The sequence below is a fragment of the Dromaius novaehollandiae genome, chromosome 12, assembly GCF_036370855.1.
Source record: "Dromaius novaehollandiae isolate bDroNov1 chromosome 12, bDroNov1.hap1, whole genome shotgun sequence".
NCBI lineage: Eukaryota > Metazoa > Chordata > Aves > Casuariiformes > Dromaiidae > Dromaius > Dromaius novaehollandiae.
In genome coordinates, this window is record NC_088109.1 from 404,121 (window position 1) to 423,705 (window position 19,585).

The 19,585-nt window shown below is 62.4% G+C and overlaps 4 protein-coding genes across 10 annotated transcripts; 3 read left to right on the forward strand and 1 right to left on the reverse strand.

Annotated features, from left to right (window-relative positions):
• Positions 1-3,587: 3,587 nt before the first annotated feature.
• Positions 3,588-9,775, forward strand: HYAL3 (hyaluronidase 3). Of its 4 annotated transcripts, XM_064518566.1 has the most exons (5): positions 3,588-3,701; positions 4,422-4,560; positions 7,842-8,766; positions 8,929-9,018; positions 9,287-9,775. In XM_064518566.1, the coding sequence occupies exons 3-5, from the start codon at positions 7,870-7,872 to the stop codon at positions 9,644-9,646; spliced, it is 1,347 nt and encodes a 448-aa protein (XP_064374636.1). In that variant the 5' UTR covers positions 3,588-3,701; positions 4,422-4,560; positions 7,842-7,869; the 3' UTR covers positions 9,647-9,775. The 4 variants fall into 4 exon arrangements, with proteins under 4 accessions (XP_064374636.1, XP_064374634.1, XP_064374635.1 ...); XM_064518564.1 differs by having other exon boundaries at positions 7,842-9,018; XM_064518565.1 differs by lacking the exon at positions 4,422-4,560 and having other exon boundaries at positions 3,631-3,701; positions 7,842-9,018.
• On the forward strand, positions 5,803-6,519 carry NAA80 (N-alpha-acetyltransferase 80, NatH catalytic subunit). Its single transcript, XM_026110608.2, has one exon. The coding sequence runs from the start codon at positions 5,803-5,805 to the stop codon at positions 6,517-6,519; it is 717 nt and encodes a 238-aa protein (XP_025966393.1).
• Positions 9,776-11,125: 1,350 nt separating the features above from the next.
• On the forward strand, positions 11,126-12,676 carry LSMEM2 (leucine rich single-pass membrane protein 2). Its single transcript, XM_064518528.1, has 4 exons — positions 11,126-11,241; positions 11,435-11,721; positions 11,858-12,073; positions 12,308-12,676. The coding sequence occupies exons 1-4, from the start codon at positions 11,126-11,128 to the stop codon at positions 12,442-12,444; spliced, it is 756 nt and encodes a 251-aa protein (XP_064374598.1). The 3' UTR covers positions 12,445-12,676.
• A 120-nt stretch (positions 12,677-12,796) lies between these two features.
• On the reverse strand, positions 12,797-19,123 carry IFRD2 (interferon related developmental regulator 2). 4 transcript variants are annotated; one of them, XM_064518567.1, is made up of 12 exons: positions 18,990-19,122; positions 17,441-17,557; positions 17,104-17,188; positions 16,787-16,911; positions 16,421-16,578; positions 16,085-16,135; positions 15,488-15,657; positions 15,158-15,263; positions 14,721-14,858; positions 14,465-14,593; positions 14,294-14,389; positions 12,797-13,927 (listed from the first exon to the last, which is right to left on the reverse strand). In XM_064518567.1, exons 1-12 carry the CDS (start codon positions 19,084-19,086, stop codon positions 13,847-13,849), a joined length of 1,353 nt encoding a protein of 450 aa, XP_064374637.1. In that variant the 5' UTR covers positions 19,087-19,122; the 3' UTR covers positions 12,797-13,846. The 4 variants fall into 4 exon arrangements, with proteins under 4 accessions (XP_064374637.1, XP_025966388.2, XP_064374639.1 ...); XM_026110603.2 differs by having other exon boundaries at positions 18,979-19,104; XM_064518569.1 differs by lacking the exon at positions 18,990-19,122 and adding an exon at positions 18,040-18,146.
• Between the last annotated feature and the right edge of the window lie 462 nt (positions 19,124-19,585).

Consider the following 19,585-nt stretch of genomic DNA (forward strand, 5'->3'; position numbering starts at 1 on the left):
ACATAAGAGCAAATATAAGGATGTACAAAAATAGCAAAGAAAGATGCTGGTGGATATGAGCCCCAGAGGGGTCTGTTTTGAGCCCATGCATCTGCAGCTGTAGAGATATTTAAAGGTATTTTGCTGGCCAAAGCAACATTTTGATTCATACAAAATATGATCTTCGCTACTCCTACTTCAATCAATGACAGAGTTTTTTCAAAGGAATGGACCTAATCACACATCTTTAAATCAACAATGGATAATTACAGTGTAGCAGAGGTAGTTAAATTGAAGCCTCTAAAATTAGTACAGTTGTAATCAGAAAACAGAGACAATTTCAACATACCTCCTACTGACAAGTCAAAGGCCACCTGCGGAAAGCACAGTCATTCTGGGCTCAGTAAACAGCCACCAAACTTAGTCCTGAAGAAATGGTTGTTGCATCTATCAGTTGGTTGCTTGAAACTCAGGAAAGAATGGGAACGGGACAAAATCTGGCAACTTAGAAGCACACACAAATTGCACCAAATGAATCTTTTAGCTGGAGTTGTTTCATGAATGAGTGTCTATAAACAGATGAAAAAAGTGGATTCTTCTGCCTGGGGAGACTGGTAAACTGACATGAGTGGGCATTTTAACTTGAGTTCATTCTCCTTTCCGTTACATTGGGGCCCAGAAGTTCCACCAGTGAGGGAGAAAGGAAAACCACAGTAAAAAGTCTGTGCCTAAATATACTGAACTATCTTAGCTATGTACAAAAGACAAATCTGTTGGTGCACAGGGAGGGGAAGCCCTGGGCCTGGCTGAGGCTGGGGTTTGGGGCTGCTAGAGCTGGAAGGCACAGACCCAGCGTGCAAAGTCACACACCTGCCCCTGCCGGGGAAAACGGGGATTTGAAGCCTGTTGTTCATAGACGGCGAGTGCCTGGAATGTCTTTTCCTGCTATTTCTGTATCTAAATATGCATTTTCTTTTTCCTAGGGGGTTTTTGCTGAGAATAACTGCTGTTTCACCTCTTGCCCACTCTTCCACCAGCCAGCCACTGGCACTGTTTTAGACTCCAGCTGGAGCTGCAAAGAGGAAGTGATCTCGCTTTCCAGAGATCCCTTTCAAAGGACCAGGGACTTGATTTGGCCTTCGCTCACCCATGCAGGAGCTGCGCAGAAGGAAAGGGCCTGTGTTTGCCAGCTCTCTCTGCTCCCCACAGCCCTCGTACCCCTGTCTCTCGGGAGCTGTGCCACAGGGGGACAGCAGAGCAGGAATCAGGTATGGCAGCAACGCACTGGGTTGGTTTTGGTCTTTGAAATAAAAATTGGAGCAAGACACAACTGAGACAAGGTGACACTGGGTTAAATCAATGCATGGTTTATTTAATCCATGCTAACAGCTCTCAGAAGGATGTACCACCTCACCACCACCACCCTTTCCCAGCTTGTCCCTCAGCTCCTCTGTGGGGAAGAGCTCACTGCTGCGCCACAGGAGCTAAAAGGGGCCTGCCAGAAACCTTGTCACTGCAGCTCTTATCCCCTTGCAGTGGGTAAAGGCCGTGCCAGAAGGGGCTGCTTCTCCTCGGTGACAGCTTCACCCTTCATCCCAAGGCGTGTGCTTTCCTCTGCTGCAGCATGGCTCTTGCTAGGTGCAGCCCCTCTTCCCATCCCCTCGCTGAACATTTCCATTCACTGCATGGGAGAAAGCACTTCCACCAGGAAGGGCAAGGTGGCTGACAGGGGCAGCCCAAGCCCCTGTTTGTGGGTGGGGGGAGGCAAGGGAGCAGTGGTTGCTGTAGAGCCTGTTTGTGTTGTGTGGGAACAGAAAAGCCATTCTGGTTTTGTGCCCCCATACAACTCAGAGGAGGGAGCGTGGGGTCTGGTCCCCTCCCTCAGCTGCTTCAGTTGGGCCCCCATCACCCACTTCTGCTCTTACAAGGAATTCTTAAGGTCTTTAAGAGTATCTTAAAGTCCCTTAAAGACTCCCTTTAAGGGCAGAAGTGGGCAGCGGGGACTGGCCCCAACCTGAGTGGCTCCCTCAGCAGTGCCAGACAGACCCCGGCCAACTGGAGCAGCTGAGGGAGGGGGCCAGACCCCCCACGCTCCCTCACCTAAGTGAGTTGTGTGGGGACAGAAAATAAAGAGAGGCTTTTTCGTCCTCACACAACCCACTTACTCTGTTTTTCTGAGAGGGGTGGGAGACCAAAGAGGTGCTGGGCTTTCCCTGCCAGCCTCTTTTCTTAAGGGAAAGGGGTGGGGGGGAAGACCCAATTTTGGGGAGGGTGCCCCAAATACATCCAAGATATGGGCTCTTCCACCCCCCCCCCCCCCCCAAGAAAACAGGCCAAGTTGCGTGGGGACAAAAACTAGAGAGCCTGGCCCCTCCAACATTGCTTAACCTCTCTGGGTTTTGTCCCTGCTCCTCTCCTTTAAAAAGGAAGCAGTGAAGCAAAGTGATCAAGGGCAAAAAAGCCCAGTCTTGGGGGCTTTTTACCCCCACAGATCTCCCTTTGCCCCATGACACTAATGAAGGTTGCTCTTCCTCTGGCAGTTTTGTGTTCTCCAAAAGGGCCCCGGCCCTGGGTGTGCTGGCTGCTGGAGCTTGGTTTATTAACAAACAGATCCCATTTCCCCAATGTGAATCCTTTTGCCATTCTGGGGAGGCTGTGTTCTCCAGGCCCCAGGGTGAAGTTGCGGCTGGGTGCAGGTCTGGGCCATCTAGCTGACTTTCTGCTAACACTTCCATGGTGCAGGCTGTGCTACTGAGAAAATAAAATGCCCAGCTTCCATTTCCCCATCCTGCAGCCTTTGCTCAGGCATGCAGCCCTGCACCCAGACAGCTCTCAGGACCAAAGCAAGGACCACCAAAAAGGCACATGGGGAGAGTCTGGGGCACACCCAAAGGCAAACAGGGAGAGTCTGGCATGTGCTGAAAGGCACACCGAGGGCTCTGGGACGTGCCACAGGGGACACTGAGGACACTGGGGAGGCCAAAAGGCACACTGAGGGCCCCAGGTCGTGCCTAAAGGCACACCAAGGTCCTTGGGACACACTGAAAGACACTCAGAGGGCTCTGGGACACCCAAAAAAGCACCCAGACAGCCCCAGCGTGTGCTGAAAGGCATGCAGAGGACGCCAGGAAGCACCAAAATGTGCAGCAGGGCCCTGGGGGTGCCCTAAAAAGCACACGGAGGCACCTGGGGCACACTGAAAGGCAGTGTCAGAAAAGCTTCCCACCCAGGCAGGACTGAGCCTCCTTCTCCTGCTCGCGACCGCAAAGCCCTGCGACCCCTTCAGGCTCTCTGCTTTCTGGGGGAGCTCGGGAAGCACCGAAGGGGCCACAGCGCCCACAGCCACTTCAGGGGCCCTGAAGGCCTATGGAGTGACACACGGACAGACAGACCGATCCCTGGCTTCAACCAACTCATAAAACGAGGACTCTGGAAGGTGGCAAAATGAATACGAAAGTGTCTGGGGCAGCTGTCTCCCCCCAGCCCTAACCCCGACCCTCGGGCTTGCCTGGCCAACCGCCCCGCCAAAGCGCAGGGAACGGGCACTGGGAAGAGCCTTGCGGCAACCCGCCCCGACGCCCCGCCCCCGCGGCGCTTCCCGCCCGCCTGCCGCCGCTCTGCGCATGCCCCGGCGCGCGGCGCCCCGCGGCCGGCAGGCGACGCTGCGGCCCCGCTGGCGGCGGCAGAGGCGGAAGGAGGCGGGCGGCGGCGGCGGCGTCTCGGTACGCGGGGGGGCCGGGCCGGGCCGGGCGGGCGGGGAGGGGCCGGCGCAGCGCTGGGGCGGGGGGCAGAGCCCTCCGGGGGCAGTGCGGGTGGCATGTACTGGGGTGCTCGTGGGCCGGGGTGTCGTGTGGAGGGGTTGCGTGGTAGGTTTGGGTGCCGGCTGGGGGGCCCCGTATAGCGGGTGCAGCGCGGGTTGCTGCGTGCAGCGGGTGTGCGCAGGTTCGGGTCTCCCTGCAGGGCTGGGGTGCCGTGGGGCGGGGTGCTGTGTGGGGCGAGGTGTCCTGTCGTGTGCAGGGGTGCACAACCCCAGCGCATACATCGCTTCCCCCCATGCAGCGCCCTTTTCCCTCCTCGGTGCTGGTGAGGGGCTGGGGTGGTCTCCGTTGTGCAGCCTGTGGTGGGCACAGGGCAGGGGTGTCGAGCCCCGGCCGGATGGCCCCGGGGCAGCCAGCACCCGCAGGGTGCCGGGCAGGGAGATGGGGCTGTGCCACGGCCCTGATACCCTTGGGTGCCTGCGTGGTTCTGGATGAGCCGTGTGGGGCCTTGGTGCCCTCCGTTGCATGGCTGGCGTGGCCCAGCATCCTGGGCACAGGCTGGGCTGTGCCCAGGGCTTTGCACCCACAGGCCAGCACCCCGCTGCTGGCCCCATCCCCACATGTCAAGGTGGGTGGAAGGGCCTGCAGCGTTGGACAGACATGTCATTCACTCTGTGAAAGCAGAACTGGGAGCTGCGGTTGGCCAAGGATCATGTGCTGTTTCCTGCTGAGCTGCAGCACGACTGACTCCCCACAAGTAAGCCAGTGCAGACACCGAGGGCTCCTGGGGAGCCGGCCAGCACCAGCAGCAGCGTCGGGCAGGGTGAGCAGCCACGTGTCCTTCCACGGGGGCTAGGGAAAGGTAGGCAGTGCGGGACTGAGCCAGGCTCCTCGGTGCAGCCCATCTGCCCCACCGCAGTCTAGGTACTGGGTGGGCAAAGCATCCCGCCTTGTGAGGTGTCAGAGCCGGAAAGGGGCTAACATGACCATGGAGGGCAGGCAAGGCTGGTGGAGGAGCTTCTGCCTTGGGGCACCCAGCAGCGTCCAGGAGGTGCAAGAAATGGGGATGGCGATCAGTGGAGGAAAAAGGTGCTGGGGGGGGGTGTCCTGCCTGTCGGCTCTGAGTCAGCGTGTGCCGGGGAGACAGTGGGGACAAAGAGCATTGCTGGGGTCTTGGGGTCCAGCCATGGGGAGGGGGTGGTTATTTTGGCGCACTGAGGGGTAGGCCCTCACTCTCCCCCCATGGCGGGAAAACAGGGCACTTTGCTCAATGCCGGCTGATAAGTTACTGCACCAGTTCCTCTAGCAAACTGCCTGTGGCTTCTTTGCAAGGGGAGTGGCCTTCCCGTAGCTGCTGCATGCCGTGACAAATGGGAAGGCTGGGAAAATGGTCCCTGGGATAGGGCTGGGATAGGAGGTCATCACCCTTGGAGGGGCAAGGCCCTCCTGAGCCCCTGTGCCAAGGTGGACACAGCTGGCATGGGCTGGGTGCTGCTCACCTCGGAGGCACTGCGGTCCTCTTTTGCCCTGTGCCCAGCTTGCACCAGGGACAGCTGGGGACACACGCGTGAGGAGTTGACTGGTCACAGTCAGGTGCTTGAGCAACAGGAGTTGGTGGCACAGTTGATGGAGGAGCAAGCCTTGATCATGTGCCCACAGGGAGTGGGCATGTTGCTCCTGTACTTCTCCTGTGCCACCTGAGCTCTGTTCCCTAGCAGCCTGTCTCTCTGCCAGCTCAAGGAGGTGAGACCTGCCTAGCAGGCATGGCATAGGCATCTGGGTCCAGCCCTGGGGCTGGCACAACACGTCTCTTCCTTGGCTGGGAGGGCCAAGGGCACCACCGAGTGCCATCGTAGTGCTCTCATTTGACCTCGGACCCGCCGCTAATTCTTCCAGACCCGTCCAGCACCGCTGCAAGCTGGTGGAGAGTGGTGGCTGAGTGCCTGTGCTGAGCCCAATGGTGCAGGCAGGACTTGCTGGGCAGGATTTGCCAGGCAGGGGCAAGTTGATGTGGGCCCTGACACCACTAAGCTGTCGCCTGCTTGGTCTCCCATCAGTGAGAAGAATGGGCTCCGTGTCGGAGGAGCTTAGCCTGGTCCCCCTGCACCAGAGGCCGGAGCTGATGGAGGCCTGTGCCCAGCTGCTCGGCGAGGAGTGGGGGAAGAGCCGGGCATCACGGCTCCACTCGCTCCAGCGCTCCTCGGACGCCTTCCCCACCTGCCTCGTGCTGCTGCAGAGCTGGGGCCCCTCAGAGCTCCCCACCGCAGAGAAGAGCCCCTGCCAGCTCCTGGGCCATGTCCGTCTGTCCCGTGTGGCTGGCCACCCACATAGCCTCTTCGTGGAGAGCGTGGTGGTGCCCAAGGCACTGCGGGGCAAGGGCTACGGGAGAAAGCTGATGGAGGCCACAGAGCGGTACGCCCAGGCCCGGGGCTTTCACCGCCTGCACCTCACCACCCATGACAAACAGCACTTTTATGCCCACCTGGGCTACACCCTGGCAGAGCCGGTGCAGACCATGGCTTTCCTGAGCCCGGGCATCTCTGCAGAGGTGTTGCGGATCTTCTCTGCCCACCCCAGCCTGGCTGCCGGCACCCCTGGGATGTGGGTGCCAGTCGCCACTCAGCCTTCCCTGCCATCCACTGCGGTGCCACCCCCACCCCCGCTGCCTCCGCTGAGCTGGGTGAGGGGTGCCCCAGCCAAGAGCGGCGGGCAGAACCTCCTGAAGAGCCCCCACTGCGATGCCAAAGGCCTGCCCATCTTCTGGATGAAGAAGGACATTTGAGGCCCCAGGGCCCCAAGACAGTCATTAAAGGCAAGTGCGGGCAGAAGATGCCCATCCTGGCCTGATCGACTGCCGTTGTTTGAGGCTAGTGCCCACACCCCAAACCTGAGGTTGCCCTGGTCCCATGGCAGCTGTGGGGTGCTTGGGGGCCAGTGGGAAAAAGGCTGGATGACCCCACGGCAGCTGGTGGCCCCTGTGTCTGACCTGTTGCCAGTGGAGAGGTGGTCTTGGTGCTCAACAGGTCACCCTTCCCTGGCTGGGCAGATTAGCTCTGCCTTTGCCCTGGGCTCGGGGGCTTGACCACAGCAGGGTGCCACAAAGCCAGGTCCTCTGTGGGCCCTGTGGTCTAGACTGGTCTTCTGGGAGCTCTGCCCAGTCCCACCAGCGTCTCGGCTGTGCTGTCACGTTTGCCAGTGTGAGTGTCATTGTCCCAGCTCCACAGGCAGTGGAAACTGAGGCATGGAATGGCTCAAGAGGTGCTGGTGTCAGAGTGGGACAGGGAGCAGCAGCACAAAGTGCTGGGAGCCCATGGGCTTTTCCAGGTTTTATGTGCTGTTGGGGACAAGCTGTCTCACAGAGGCCACGTCCCCTGCAGGTCACTGCAAGGGGGAATGCTGCCCCAACCTGTCTCCTGGCACTGCAGCATCTTCGCACAGGGGAAGGGCACTGGTGGTGCTAGACTGTGGCCACGGGAGGTGGGCAAACCCTGAGTGAGAAGGTCAGCAGGGAGCCAGTCAGGCCCTTTGCTGGGGGATTAGAGCTGTCTCAGCCCTGTCACGCGGCCCCAGGCCCGATCCGCTTCCTAATCCCCATCTCTGCAGCTGCCAGCAGGCAGGCAGCTGCCTGGCGCCAGCCAGCATGGCTCCCCACGGCAGGCACAGGGCAGGAGCGTGCAGCCCTACTTCACCCTGCCTGGGCCATGGAGCGGGGGTTACCCCTTTGGTTCAAACCTTCTTTCTGAGGGCTGCTGCAGGAGTGCAGCCCCTTGGAGGAGAGCCTGGACTAGCTCATCCTGCTGCCAACTGGCAGGGGACAGGAGGGAAGAGCCGGTTATGATGCCCCTGCTGGGAGCAGGACTGGGAGCCAGGAGGGAAACTGAGGCATTAGGGTAGATGGTGAAGGGCTTGGCTGTGGCATTTGTGGCTTGCAGGGACATGCCATGGCTGCAGTGGCCAACGCACAGTTCCATCAGGACCAGGGCATGGTGGGCAGAGTTGTCCACCAACCGGGAGGGCCTTGGAGAGGTGGGGGAAGGGGGGCACATGTCTCTGGTACTGCCAGCACCCCACCATCTCATCCCATTGCTTTCCTTCTACCTGCAGGGTGCTGGGCCCCCTGGGGTGGCCCAGCATGGGGCCAGCACTGGTGCTGTGGGCCTGGTTGACACTGTGCGTGGTGAGCAGAGAGAGCCCAGCGCCCAAACCGATCGCAGGTGGCCAGCCCTTCGCTGTGGTGTGGAATGTGCCCACGGGCCGGTGCTGGCACCGCTTTGGTGTGGGCCTGCCCCTTGGCACCTACGGTATCGTGGAGAACCTGGACGGCCACTTCGCCGGCCAGAACATCACTATCTTCTACAAGAACCAGTTTGGGCTGTACCCGTACCTGTCCCGCCAGGGCATCCCCCGCAATGGGGGCATCCCCCAGCGGGTGCCTCTCCGCACCCACCTGGGCAGGGTGGCAGGTGACATCCGCCTCCGCCTGCGGCCTGCTTTCCACGGCCTGGCTGTGGTGGATTGGGAGGAGTGGAGACCCCTCTGGGCTCGCAACTGGGGGGCCAAAAGGATCTACCGGGCAGCCTCGGAGCAGTGGGTGTGGGACCGGCACCCCTATCTGCCGGCCCCACAGCGGCTCCGTCTGGCCCAGGAGGAGTTTGAGCAGGCAGCCCAGGCTATCATGGAGCAGACACTTCTGCTGGGCAAGACCCTGCGCCCAAGGGGTCTCTGGGGTTTCTACCGCTTCCCAGACTGCTTCAACAACAACTGGGTCAAGGAGGCCAACTACACAGGCCGGTGCCGGCCAGCAGAAGTGCTGCGCAACAACCGGCTCCACTGGCTCTGGGCTGCCTCAGCTGCCCTCTACCCCAGCATCTACCTGCCGCCGACGCTGCCACAGGGTCTGCGCCACCGTTACGTGCACTATCGGCTGCGCGAGGCCCTGCGCGTGGCCACCTTCGGGGCCACAGGCCTCCTGCCCATCATCGCCTACTCACGTCTCTCCTACCGCCGCTCACCCCGCTTCCTGGGGCCGGTAAGGGCCATGGCAGGCTGGGCAGGGTTGGGGCTGCGGAGAGGGCATTGGTGGCAGCATGGCAAGCTGAGGAGGGGTCTGCTCACAGCATGCGGACATGGCACTGTTGGTGGGGTGGTGGTTACGCCAAGCCTGTGCCCTGGCCATGTCTCTGCCTTGCAGGCTGATCTGGTTCACACGATCGGGGAGAGTGCGGCACTGGGGGCTGCTGGACTCGTGCTCTGGGGAGACATGTCCTACTCGCGCTCAGCTGTGAGTATCCCCATTTGCTGCCTCTGTGAGCAGGGCTGTATGTTGTCCCTCCTGGCTGGGCACCAGGGCTGGCCATGGGCGCATGGCAGACAGCAGGAGGGGGCTCAGGCATAAGATGGATGGGAAGGACATGGGATGGCCATGTCCCTGCTCAGGAGGGTGCAGGGCCCTCCAGGGAGCGGTGAGTGAAGTGACAGCAGTGTGCCCAGCTCCTGGAAGCAGGACCACAGCAAAGGGAGGACTCTCACAGCAGCCTTTCCTCTCTCAGGAGAGCTGTGCCAGCCTGCGCCACTACCTCGTGTCCACCCTGGGGCCCTATGTGGCCAATGTGACGGCAGCCACCTGGGAGTGCAGCTACAGACAGTGCCACGGGCACGGCCGCTGCGTGCGCCGGCAGCCGCACGACCTGGCCAGCTTCCTGCACCTCTCAAACCGGCTGGATGAGGGCCTGTGGGCACCCTTCCGCTGCCACTGCTACCGTGGCTGGACGGGCAAGGGCTGCACCCAGCGGGCCAAACCCAGTCCCAGCACCTCCTGTCTTGCGCCCACCCATGCCCACAGCTTCTATGGGCACAACAGCCTCCCACCGCCTGACACCTGCATCCCACGGGGCACTTGGGGCCGGTGACCACGGCTGGGGACCACTGTGGTCCCCTTCCCCAGCACACATGGTCCCATGCCCTGGTGCCTAATGCTGCCTGATGTCAAGGGCTCGTTACTTCCTTGTTAATTTAAATAAATCCTCTTGCCAGCGTGATCTTTGTGGGCAAGGCTGGGCTGGGCACAATTGCCATTGCATGCAGCACTGCTGCCAGGGAGGGGGAGGGGGGTGACCCCACTTGGCTCAGGGCTGACCCACCCATGCCTTAATGTCCCCATCCGGGCCATTCCTTGTGCCCCCTTTACACTGGGAAGGGGGACACCAGGCTCCTCCGTGGGCTCCTTGCCCTTGGCCGTGCTGGCACAGCGCTGTCTGTGACACTGATACAGCCTTTAGGCCCCCATCTCCAGGGCTATATTTATCCCCCCAGACACATTTCTCACTGTCCTATTTTAAGCGGAGCAGTTGGTGCACTGGGAACCAGTGCCCAGCTTCCAGGGGCCCCACACTGCCTTGCTGCCCACTCGCACCGCCCGGGCCAGGCTGTGCCTAGGTGCACGGCACAGGGAGCTATGCCCAGGGAGGCTGGAGAAGGTAGGCCGGGACTGGTGGGGCCCCTGGCACCCTCAGCGTGCTGGGTGGGGTGGGATGGGAGGGGTTGGGATGGGGGTAATGTCCCAATGTCCCTCTCCACCAAGGGGGTTGTGGGCAGAGATGCCTGCCCCGGGGGATAAGGCTGTCCCGGGAGGGCTACAGGCACAGTGGAGCAGGGTGGCAGCAGGGCGGGGGGGGGGGGGGGCAAGGGGCTGGCTGGCACAGCCCCAGAGGGCACCAAACCTGGGCACACAGTCCTGCCTGTCAGCTTGGGGGGGGGGGGGGGGGCGGCAGAAGCCGTGCAACAGCCCCCAGTGAAAGGCAGGGCACTGCTGTGCCTGCAGGTCACTGGGGACAGTCTGGGCTGGCGGGGGGACCTGGGCACCAGCTGTGGTCTCTGCCACCTCCCCCGGCAAAGAACTAGTCCTAAACCCAAAGTGTGCCAACCCCACATGTGACAACAACAGCCAGTGCTGGAGAGGCAGTGCAGCAGCGTATGCCAGTGGTCCCCAGCCACAAGCCACTGAGCCCAGGGAGCAGCCTGGTGTGGGCACAGTGCCACCTGGTCCTGCTCTTCAGTGGGCACAGCAGCACATGCAAGCCCTGGCTGCTGCTAAAAACCAAGCAAATATCCAGGAGAAATCCTTTCCCTCTACCTCACAGCTGCTTCCCAACACAGTGCCAACCAGCCTGGAGTCATACCTGCTCCCAAAGAGTGTCCCCTTGCCCTTTCGTGGGATGATGTGCCCAGCCCAGTGTCAGGCATTTAGACTCCCCCGGCATGGCATACACCCCGTATTATAGCTGTACACACCTCAGCATCACATGAGCCCTCTCTCAGGAACAGTGCACACAAAGAAAGCCAAGCTATGTCCCAGGCTGGCAGGGGCTAAGCCTGGCGCCAGCCTGCCCATGCCTGTGCCTGTGGGCAGCTGGGTGTCCCAGCCGGCCCAGGAGTGCTGCAGCCACATGCTGCAGTGGCCAGGCTACCTGGGCCAGATCTGGTACAATCCTGTCCCCGAGCCAAGGTCAGATTCCAGCCCCACTAACAAGGCTCTGGGATTACGGCTGCCTGCTAACCACCCTGATGACAGCACGCCATGGCCAGGGTGTATAGTCAGCATTCACCCTGTCACGGCTCTGTGCCAGGCTCCACAGCCCTTCTGGCACAGTGGATTTGTGCCAAAGAAATGCCAGGGTGGACTGTCCATGATGGTACAGCAACCAGGCTGGCACCAAAGCAGGCATCACCCACAGAGGGGAGACCAGAGCAGGCAGGGATGGACTGGTGCCCAGGGCTGGTGCCTGGGGTCATCTGGGTGCAGCTGGCAGTGCCTGTGCTCACCACCACCCCTGCTCCCTGGCAGACAGCTTGGGGAGGGCAGATGGCACCATTCCGGCAGAGCCCACCGACCCCAACAGCAGTGAGCCTGGAGACATCAGCCTGCACCCCGTGGAGTCCATCAGTGACCTGCACTGGGCCTCAGGCGGGCACAAGGGTGCTGAGGGTGAGACCTAGGCAGTCTGGGCACCAGCCCCCGCTGTGCTCCCCAGCACTGCCGGGGGCACCCCATGCCAGCAGAGACGGTCCCAGGGGAGCTGGGGGGTGGGTACTGACCTGCTCTTCTCTTCCCACTGCTGCAGGGAATGGCTCCGCTCAGTCCAGCACCCCACGCAGGCCCCGCACTCGCCCCGCACCCTGCACCGCCCCACGCCAGCCGCTCCTGCCCATACTGCGCCCTGTGCCTGCTGCCACTGCCTGCTCCTGCCTCGGCCCCTGCCACCCCCTATTCCTTGCTCTGCTGGGCATCCTGGCACTGGCTAGCCTGGTCCTCGCCACATTGGCCATCTACCTGAGTGGTATGTGGCAGCCCTGAGGGCCCACCCACACAAGGTGGGCAACCTTGGGCCTAAGCTCAGAGACATCGGTGTGCCCACTGGTGACCGCGTGCCCCAGCACCATGGTGGGGAGTCGAGCTAGGCACAGCTCCGCTTGGGGCACTGGTGGGAAGAGTGCTATGGGACACACGGCAGGGCACAGCTAGGTGCCCCATCTCCAGCACCACCCACAGGTGCCCTGTCCTCTCCCCGCAGTGCTGCAGAGCCAGTCAGTGCAGGTGCTGGTCAAGTGGCTGGAGAGCCAGGAGGAAGCCGTGCAGCAGCTGCGGGCCACCAGCGGGCAGCTCTGGGCTCACCTCAATGCCAGCGAGGAGGCTGGCGGGCACCGCTGAGCCACCCTCTGCGCCACACCAGGACTGCGAGCCCCATGGAGCCCAGCACGGCCCACATGAGGCAAGGGGCACCAAACTGCAGGGGAAGGGAGCAGGCAGCCCTGCTCCACTGACCCCCACTATTTATTACCCAACTCTGCTCATACCTGGCAGCATCCCCCCAACAAGGACACAAGGGGCAGGGCAGGGGGACCTATGGCCTCTGCCACAAGATGCCAAAGCAAGGGAAGGACCTGCAAGGACAGGCAAGAGCCCCGGAGTTGCAAAGGGGCTGGCACAGTCCAGAGGGACAGGCACACAGAGGAACACCAGCCCTGGTGACAGCCCTTCCTCTTCAAAATAACGCAGCGGGCACCCTGCAATCAGCCTTTTAATTACCTCCAGTAATCAAGTCTTATAAAATCGCCACCATAAATACATTCCGGGGTGGATGGAAACTCCTAGCTGGCGTGACCCCACTCCTACCGTACAGGGAGTCATGCCATCTGCAGCCCTTGATACTGGAGCCGTGGCAGCCCCTGCCCAGGGTTGGCAAAATGGGTGCCCCAGGGAGTGGTGCCCAGCCTGGCCCCCCAGGGAGGCAGAGGCAACGCAGGGAGGTGCCCGCTGCACCACCCCCACCCCTAATTTGTTTCCCACAAAAGGGTTATTTCATACAAAGCATGGGGCTAGAAAAGGGCTCACAGCAGTTAGCTGGCAGGGCTGGGCAGTGCCTGCCAGCCCCCAGGAACCTGTGCTACTCAGCCACCATCCTTGGGTGCCAGGCTGCTACCAGCTGCATGGGCTATGTCCAGCGTGGCAGCAAGGAACTGGGGCAGCGCTCCTGCCGCAGGCACACCAGTGGGCACAGAGAGCTGGGCCAGCCACCCCAGCTTTCTGCACCTAGCAGGGCAGAAAGCACAGCTCTCCCAGTCCGCTTGGGGCAGCGTGGGCACCCCTCCCCACTCCCACCCTGAAGAAACCTAGCTCTGTGCTCCGTAAGGCCACAGCAGGACTCTCCCCAGCCAGCTCTTCTGGCCATGATGGGCAACGCCTATACTCACACAGGACTGGGGAGGGGAGCACAAATGGGGGATCCCCCCGTAAACCTTGCTTCCCAAATGGGCTGCAGTAACCCTGTGACACCCTCTCCCACTGTGCCACATGGAGCAGCAGTCCCCCTTGGCACAGAGCAGGCACGCAGCAGCACCCCACTACCTCCCCTCTCTACTTTTCTTTTACCCTTTTCTTCTTTTTTTTTTGGTTAAAAAAATAAAAGAGGGGGCAAACCCCAGCGGGGCAGCACCAGGCATTAAATACTCTGCTGTACACGTATAAAAGCCCGAGGGCCAGGGGCAACTGCCCCTCACAGTGCTGGGTCTGCAGTCCACATGGGCCAGGGGGCACTGCCCTGCTCTGCCCATCACAGCACGTCCGCCCGCTTGTCCCGCACCCGGCTCCGGGCTTTCGTGCGGGCTTTGAAGGCAGCCGAATTGTAGAGGTGCTGGGAGGGGAGTGAAGGAGACACAGGTTAGGAGGTGACCATGTGCCCACCATCCCCACAGGGCCCACCCCAGGCTGCAGGGCACCATAGCCCCAGGTGGGTGCCAGGCCAGAGCCCACCATTTTGGAGAGCACTGCTAGGTAGTGGTGGTGCCCACCAAGCTCCGGTCTGTCTAGGAAGAGTCAGACCCCTCCAAAACAGGCAGGATAGTACCAGCGGCAGCACCAGGGGCACAGGGCCCTCCCACCCATGCACCAGAAGGTGAAAAATCAGAGCTCAGCACTGTCATCTCCATCCGAAGGGCACCCCTGGCACTGTAGGCACTGCCCCCTGCCCTCCCTACCACCCAGCCTGACAGGCACCCACCTTCTCAAAGCGGGAGACCTTGCTGGCTTTCAGAGTAGCTGCATCCAGCACCAATGGGGGCCCAAGGCCAAAGATCTCCCGTAGCAGCTCGTTGTTCTGGGGGAGGAGAGGCCCGTCAGCGCCTGCTGGCACTGTCTCTTCACCCACTTGGCACTGCCACCTGGCACCTACCTGGAGGTGGTGGCGGATGCCGGAGCCCAGCACCTCTTTGAAGGCTTGGTATGTTCGCCGACGTGCCCAGCTGTCCACATACATACACTCCAGGCCAAATCGGATGGTCTCCTCCTGATATTCCCCACTCTGGGTAGAGAGAGGAGCATCAAGAGGCATTTGGGCACCAGCCCACATTGCCATGGGCTCTGCAGGGCAGGACACAGTCCTCTCCCAAAATCCAAGGGCACTGCTAGCCCTCCCCAGCCACTGGTACCTCAATGAAACGCAGGATGTCCCGGAAGATGGAGCGTTGCTTTCGCCGGTCTGTCTTGGCCCGATACTTGTTGCTCTCGGTGGCCAGGACTTTGAGCTGGGCACGCAGGAACTCAGTGTCCTGGTGGCACAAGTCCTCCTGCCAGGAAAGAGTGGTTTGGAGGGGACAAGGCTCTGGGCACTGTCCACAGCCACTATCCCCAGGGTGGGACTGTGAGATAACCTGGGCCAGCCCCTCCACTTGAGCATGAGCTGGGGGCTCCAGGCTGGAGTATCTTGATACCCAGCCAACTGTGGCTCTTCATGCCACCAGAGTGCCAGCTCAGCCAGCAACACAGGGAGCAAGACCCCAACAGATGTCAGCTCCAGGAGCTCCCTTGCAGCTTGGCTGCCCATGCACCACGTACCCACCTCCCACCCAGCAGTGCCCAACCCTACCTCCACATCCTGGGCTAGCTCAAAGACCAGCGCGATGGTTTCTCCAGCCACGATGCGCAGCGCGATGCTGTTGCTGGACAGCAGCAAGGGCAGCTTGAGCCAGTGACTGTGGCAGGAAGGCACAAGCAGAATTAGCACCCATGAGCAGCCGGGCCTGGAGCTGCCTGGGGCCTTCTGTCTCCTTCTGTGTCCCCACACCTCAGCCAGCTGGCCCGATGCCACACACAGCCAGCTGGGGCCGCATAACCGAGCAGCCCCAGCACCAGGCCCTGAATGCCCTCACACTGGCACCCATGACTGCCTGTGCCCAGCAGCACCAGGCTCACTCACTTGTCCAAAATACTCTTGATGTGGGAGGTGGGGCAGATGGTGAGGAGGAGGGACCACGACTGGAGGGCACTGCAGTGCAGAGGGCCATGCTGCACGAGCACTGAGCTGCCCTCGCCCACACCAGGGGTGTTGAAGATGCCCTCTAAGCAGGACAGACATGACACCAGGTCCTGGAAAGAGGAAACCCCCCCATCAAAACACAGTAGCCAGAAAAACGCCAAGGCAAATCCACACGCTGCATGTGGAAGACGTGATGAGTGCAGGCACATCAAGCCCTAGGGCCCATCCTGCCCAGCAGTGCCAGGAGCCACAAAAAGCCCCAGAGGAATCAAAGACTCCTCAGTCTGGGATGCCACATCTCTGCAGTACAGGCTTCCTGCCCTGCTAAACTCCACACTGCCCGGGGAGGGGGTAGAGGGGCATCTGCCACAGCCCAGCAGGGCCAGTCCCACCAGCTCTGCCCTTGGCCACTGAGCTCCACCAAAATGGTGGCCAGGCTGGCATCATGGGCTTCAGGCAGACAGCGTGGCAGCCCCTGAGCGACCCCCCATGAGGAACGGACAGCTGCCAGGGCAGGCAACACCCCCACACAGTTACCTCTAGATCAGCAGCAGCAATGTAGCAACACATGCCCAGGGCTGTGGCACACTGGGGAGAGACGCAGGAAAAAGGTAATCAGAGAACCAGCCAACTCCAGTGCTCGTCCATGGGCATCACCACTCTTCTCCGAGGACTGATGGAGGAGCAGCTTTGGGGTGCCCTGCCCAGAGGTCCTGGGACTTTACTCACAGCTCCCAACCCCTGGCAGAGGGGGCTTCTGACCTGCTCCAATCCAGCCACCTCTCTGCAGTAATAGGAGCCCCAGAGCCAGCTGAGTGCTGCCTGCTGTCAAGGTGCCCCCCACCACCCACAAGGAAGGGAAATCTGCCTTACACTCTGCCGGGCGATAGCACTGGCTGTGCTGTCTGTCAGGATGCTGACGAGCAGGGGCTTCAAGCTGCGAAATACCTCTTCACCCTCAGGGCCAGAGCCCATCTGGAGGCAGAGGAGGGTGAGGACAGTGCCCGCCAGTGCCTGTTCCTCCCCTTTACCTGTGGGCAGCACAAGAGACCTCCCTCAGTAACCAGCCCTGACTAGTGTCCACTGACCCCCACCATGCTAGGCCACCCAAGGTGCTGGGAGCAGTCACTCCACCCTATGCCACCTCTGCTCGGGCAGTCCTGGCTCCTGCTGCTCCCCTATACCCTCAGGACCTCCAGCACCCCCAGCCTAAGCCGTGGTGCCTGCCTGTGCCCAGACCTTTCTTGAGACACTTCTCCAAGGAGTCGGTAAGCGTGAGGCGACGTTCCAGCAAGAACTCAGAGAGTGTTTTGGAGGAGAAGGCCAGACGCAGGCTCTGCAGGGCCGCCTGGCGTGTCTTGGCACTAGAAGAGATCATGTGAGATCACAAGGTGAGATGCCCCGAGGACAAGTACAGGGTTCTGCCTGTCAGGACAGGGGGCACCCATCTCCCTCGCAGCCACACAAGGGAAGGTGAGGTTCACAGGCTGGCACGGCGTGGGAAGGCTGCCACGCCAGGCGGGCCCATGGGGGCCAAGCACTGGCGAGCTCCTCACCTCTTGTCCAGGATGCTGTCCATGTACTCCTTCAACTTGTCCTCTGCTTCCTCCTCCTGGGCTTGTTCATCCACTGCCTCACTCCCTGCCAAGGCAGCCAGCTACATCACAGCATGTGCGGATGCCCCTGTGCTCAGGCTCCCACCCCTCCCTAGCATCCGGGAGCTAAAGCAGACATGTCCCCACCACCCCCTTCAAGCATAACAGGGGTGGCAACACCACATAGCAGTTGCTTCCAGTCACAGGCGGAAGCAGGAGGAGGGACGGACACAGGGCAGAGCAGCGTTTCAGGCAGCAGTGCCAGCCCCTGCCTGCGCCAGGGCTGCCTGGGGCTCACCTGTGCCCTCCTCCGCCAGGCTGGCCCCTTCGCTGGCACTGCTGTAATGACTCAGCACCTCGCTGACGGCCTCGTCGTCACTGGCCTGCGAGTCCGGCTTGGCACTGCTCTGGGCACCTGGGCGCAGGGGGAAACCCGCATCATCCCCCAGCCCCACGGTGCCCTGGCAGCCCACCGCGCCCGTCCCCGGCCACGTCCCTTCCCGAACCGCGCTCGCTGGCAGCCCAGATACGGCCGGGCGGGGCAGGGGGCCGCCGCCGCGCTGGGGAAAATCAGCAGAGCCCAACTCCGGCGCGCCCGCGCTCGCCGCCGCCGATAAGCGACCGCCTGGGCGGGCGGCGGCCGAAGCCCGTCGCCCTGCCCGGGCACGGCCGCGGCTGCGCGGGCCGCCGCCGCGCCGCGGGCCGGCTGCCGCCCGAGGGGAAACTGAGGCACGGGGCCACGGCGGGGGCCGCCCGGCCTCCATCCAGCGCTGCCACGGCCCAAACGGGCGCGGAGTCCCGCGGCAGCGTGCGGACGGCGGAGCCCCGCCGGCGGCCAGCGGTCCTCCCCCCCGCCCGCAACGGACGGGCCCCGCGCCCCGGGACGCCCCCACTCACGGCGCGCGGCGCGGCGGGAGCGCGGCATGGCCGGCGGTGCGGCGCTGCGCGAGCCCCTAGCGGGCAGGCAGGCAGGCAGCCCCGCCCCGCCGCGCCGCGCCCCGCCGCGCCGCGCCGCGCGGCCCCCTGGGAGTCGCCCGCAGCCCTGTGACACGCCGGCAGGCGAGCTGCGGCTCCCGGCGTGCCCCGCGCTGCCGGCCCGCCGCCACGGCAGGGCCGCACTACAGCTCCCGGCGTGCCCCGCGCTGCCGGCCCGCCGCCACGGCAGGCCGGACTACAGCTCCCGGCGTGCCCCGCGCTGCCGGCCCGCCGCCACGGCAGGGCCGGACTACAGCTCCCGGCGTGCCCCGCCCGCGGCCTTCATGGCCGCGCTGCTGGGGAGGCGCCGGCACACACGGAGGCGGGGCAAAGGCTGCAGGCTGCCGTCCCCTTACGCTGCCCCCTAACTGCCCCTGCCCCTCTCCCCCTCACCCCTTATCCTGCCCCCTTAACCTATACCCCTCTCTGCCCCTGCCCCCTTACCCTGCCCCCTTGCTGCTCCTGCCCCCTTACCCTGCCTCCTCTCTGCCCCTGCCCCCCCTGTCCCCTCTCTGCCCCTGCCTGCTGCCCCTGCCCCTTTCCCTGCCCCTTTCATCTGCCTCTGCCTCTGCCCCTGCCTGCTGCCCCTGCCCCTTTCCCTGCCCCTTTCATCTGCCTCTGCCCCTGCCTGCTGCCCCTGCCCCTTTACCTGCCCCTTTCATCTGCCTCTGCCCCCTGCCTCTGCCCCCTGCCCCTCTCCCCACTCCTGCCCTCTCCCCTTGCCCTCTCCCTCTGCCCCCTGCCCCTGCCTGAGTTTTAGTTCCTGGATTTCAGATTTGGATCTCCCCAGTGCCCCAGAAAGCCAGAAAGGGAAAGCCAGGTCAGATCAGGGCAGAGCTGGGCTCTGCACCGAGCACCCACCCCAGCATCACCTGTCGGTGCCCCCTTGCCTTGCGGCCCCTTGGGCAAGGGCCACGCTGGGGACGGGGACGGGTGCCTGGAGCAGCCCACGCAGCACAGTACTTTCATTTCCGGCAGAGAGGAAGCAAATTGCCAGCAGCCAAAAAGAAAACTCAGAATCGAAACTTGGCAACTCGCCAGAGCCTCCAGAGCTGATGCTTAAGGTAGCATGGGCAGGAGTGCCCAGGGCAGCCAGGTCCCAGGCCCACAGTGGCACCAGGGCCTGCCCGTTCCCACGGTTGCGGTGACATTGGCGACTGATGTCCCACTGCCTGCGGTGCCACCATGGCCTTCAGTGACACGGGCACCAGCCACGTCCCAGTACCTCTGGTGACACCAGTACCTCCAGTGACACTAGAGCCAGCCACGTCTCAGTGCCTCCGGTGACACCAGTGCCTCTGGTGACACTGGAGCCAGCCAAGTCCCAGTGCTGGCCGTGCCGCAGCCCAGGCACTTGGTCCGGTCAGGCCACAGCACAGGAGCCCCCAGCACGGGCACAGGCTTGGGGTGCCCCCATGGTGTGCCATGGGCTCTCCTGACAGCTGGAGCATGGAGAGGGGGCACCGAG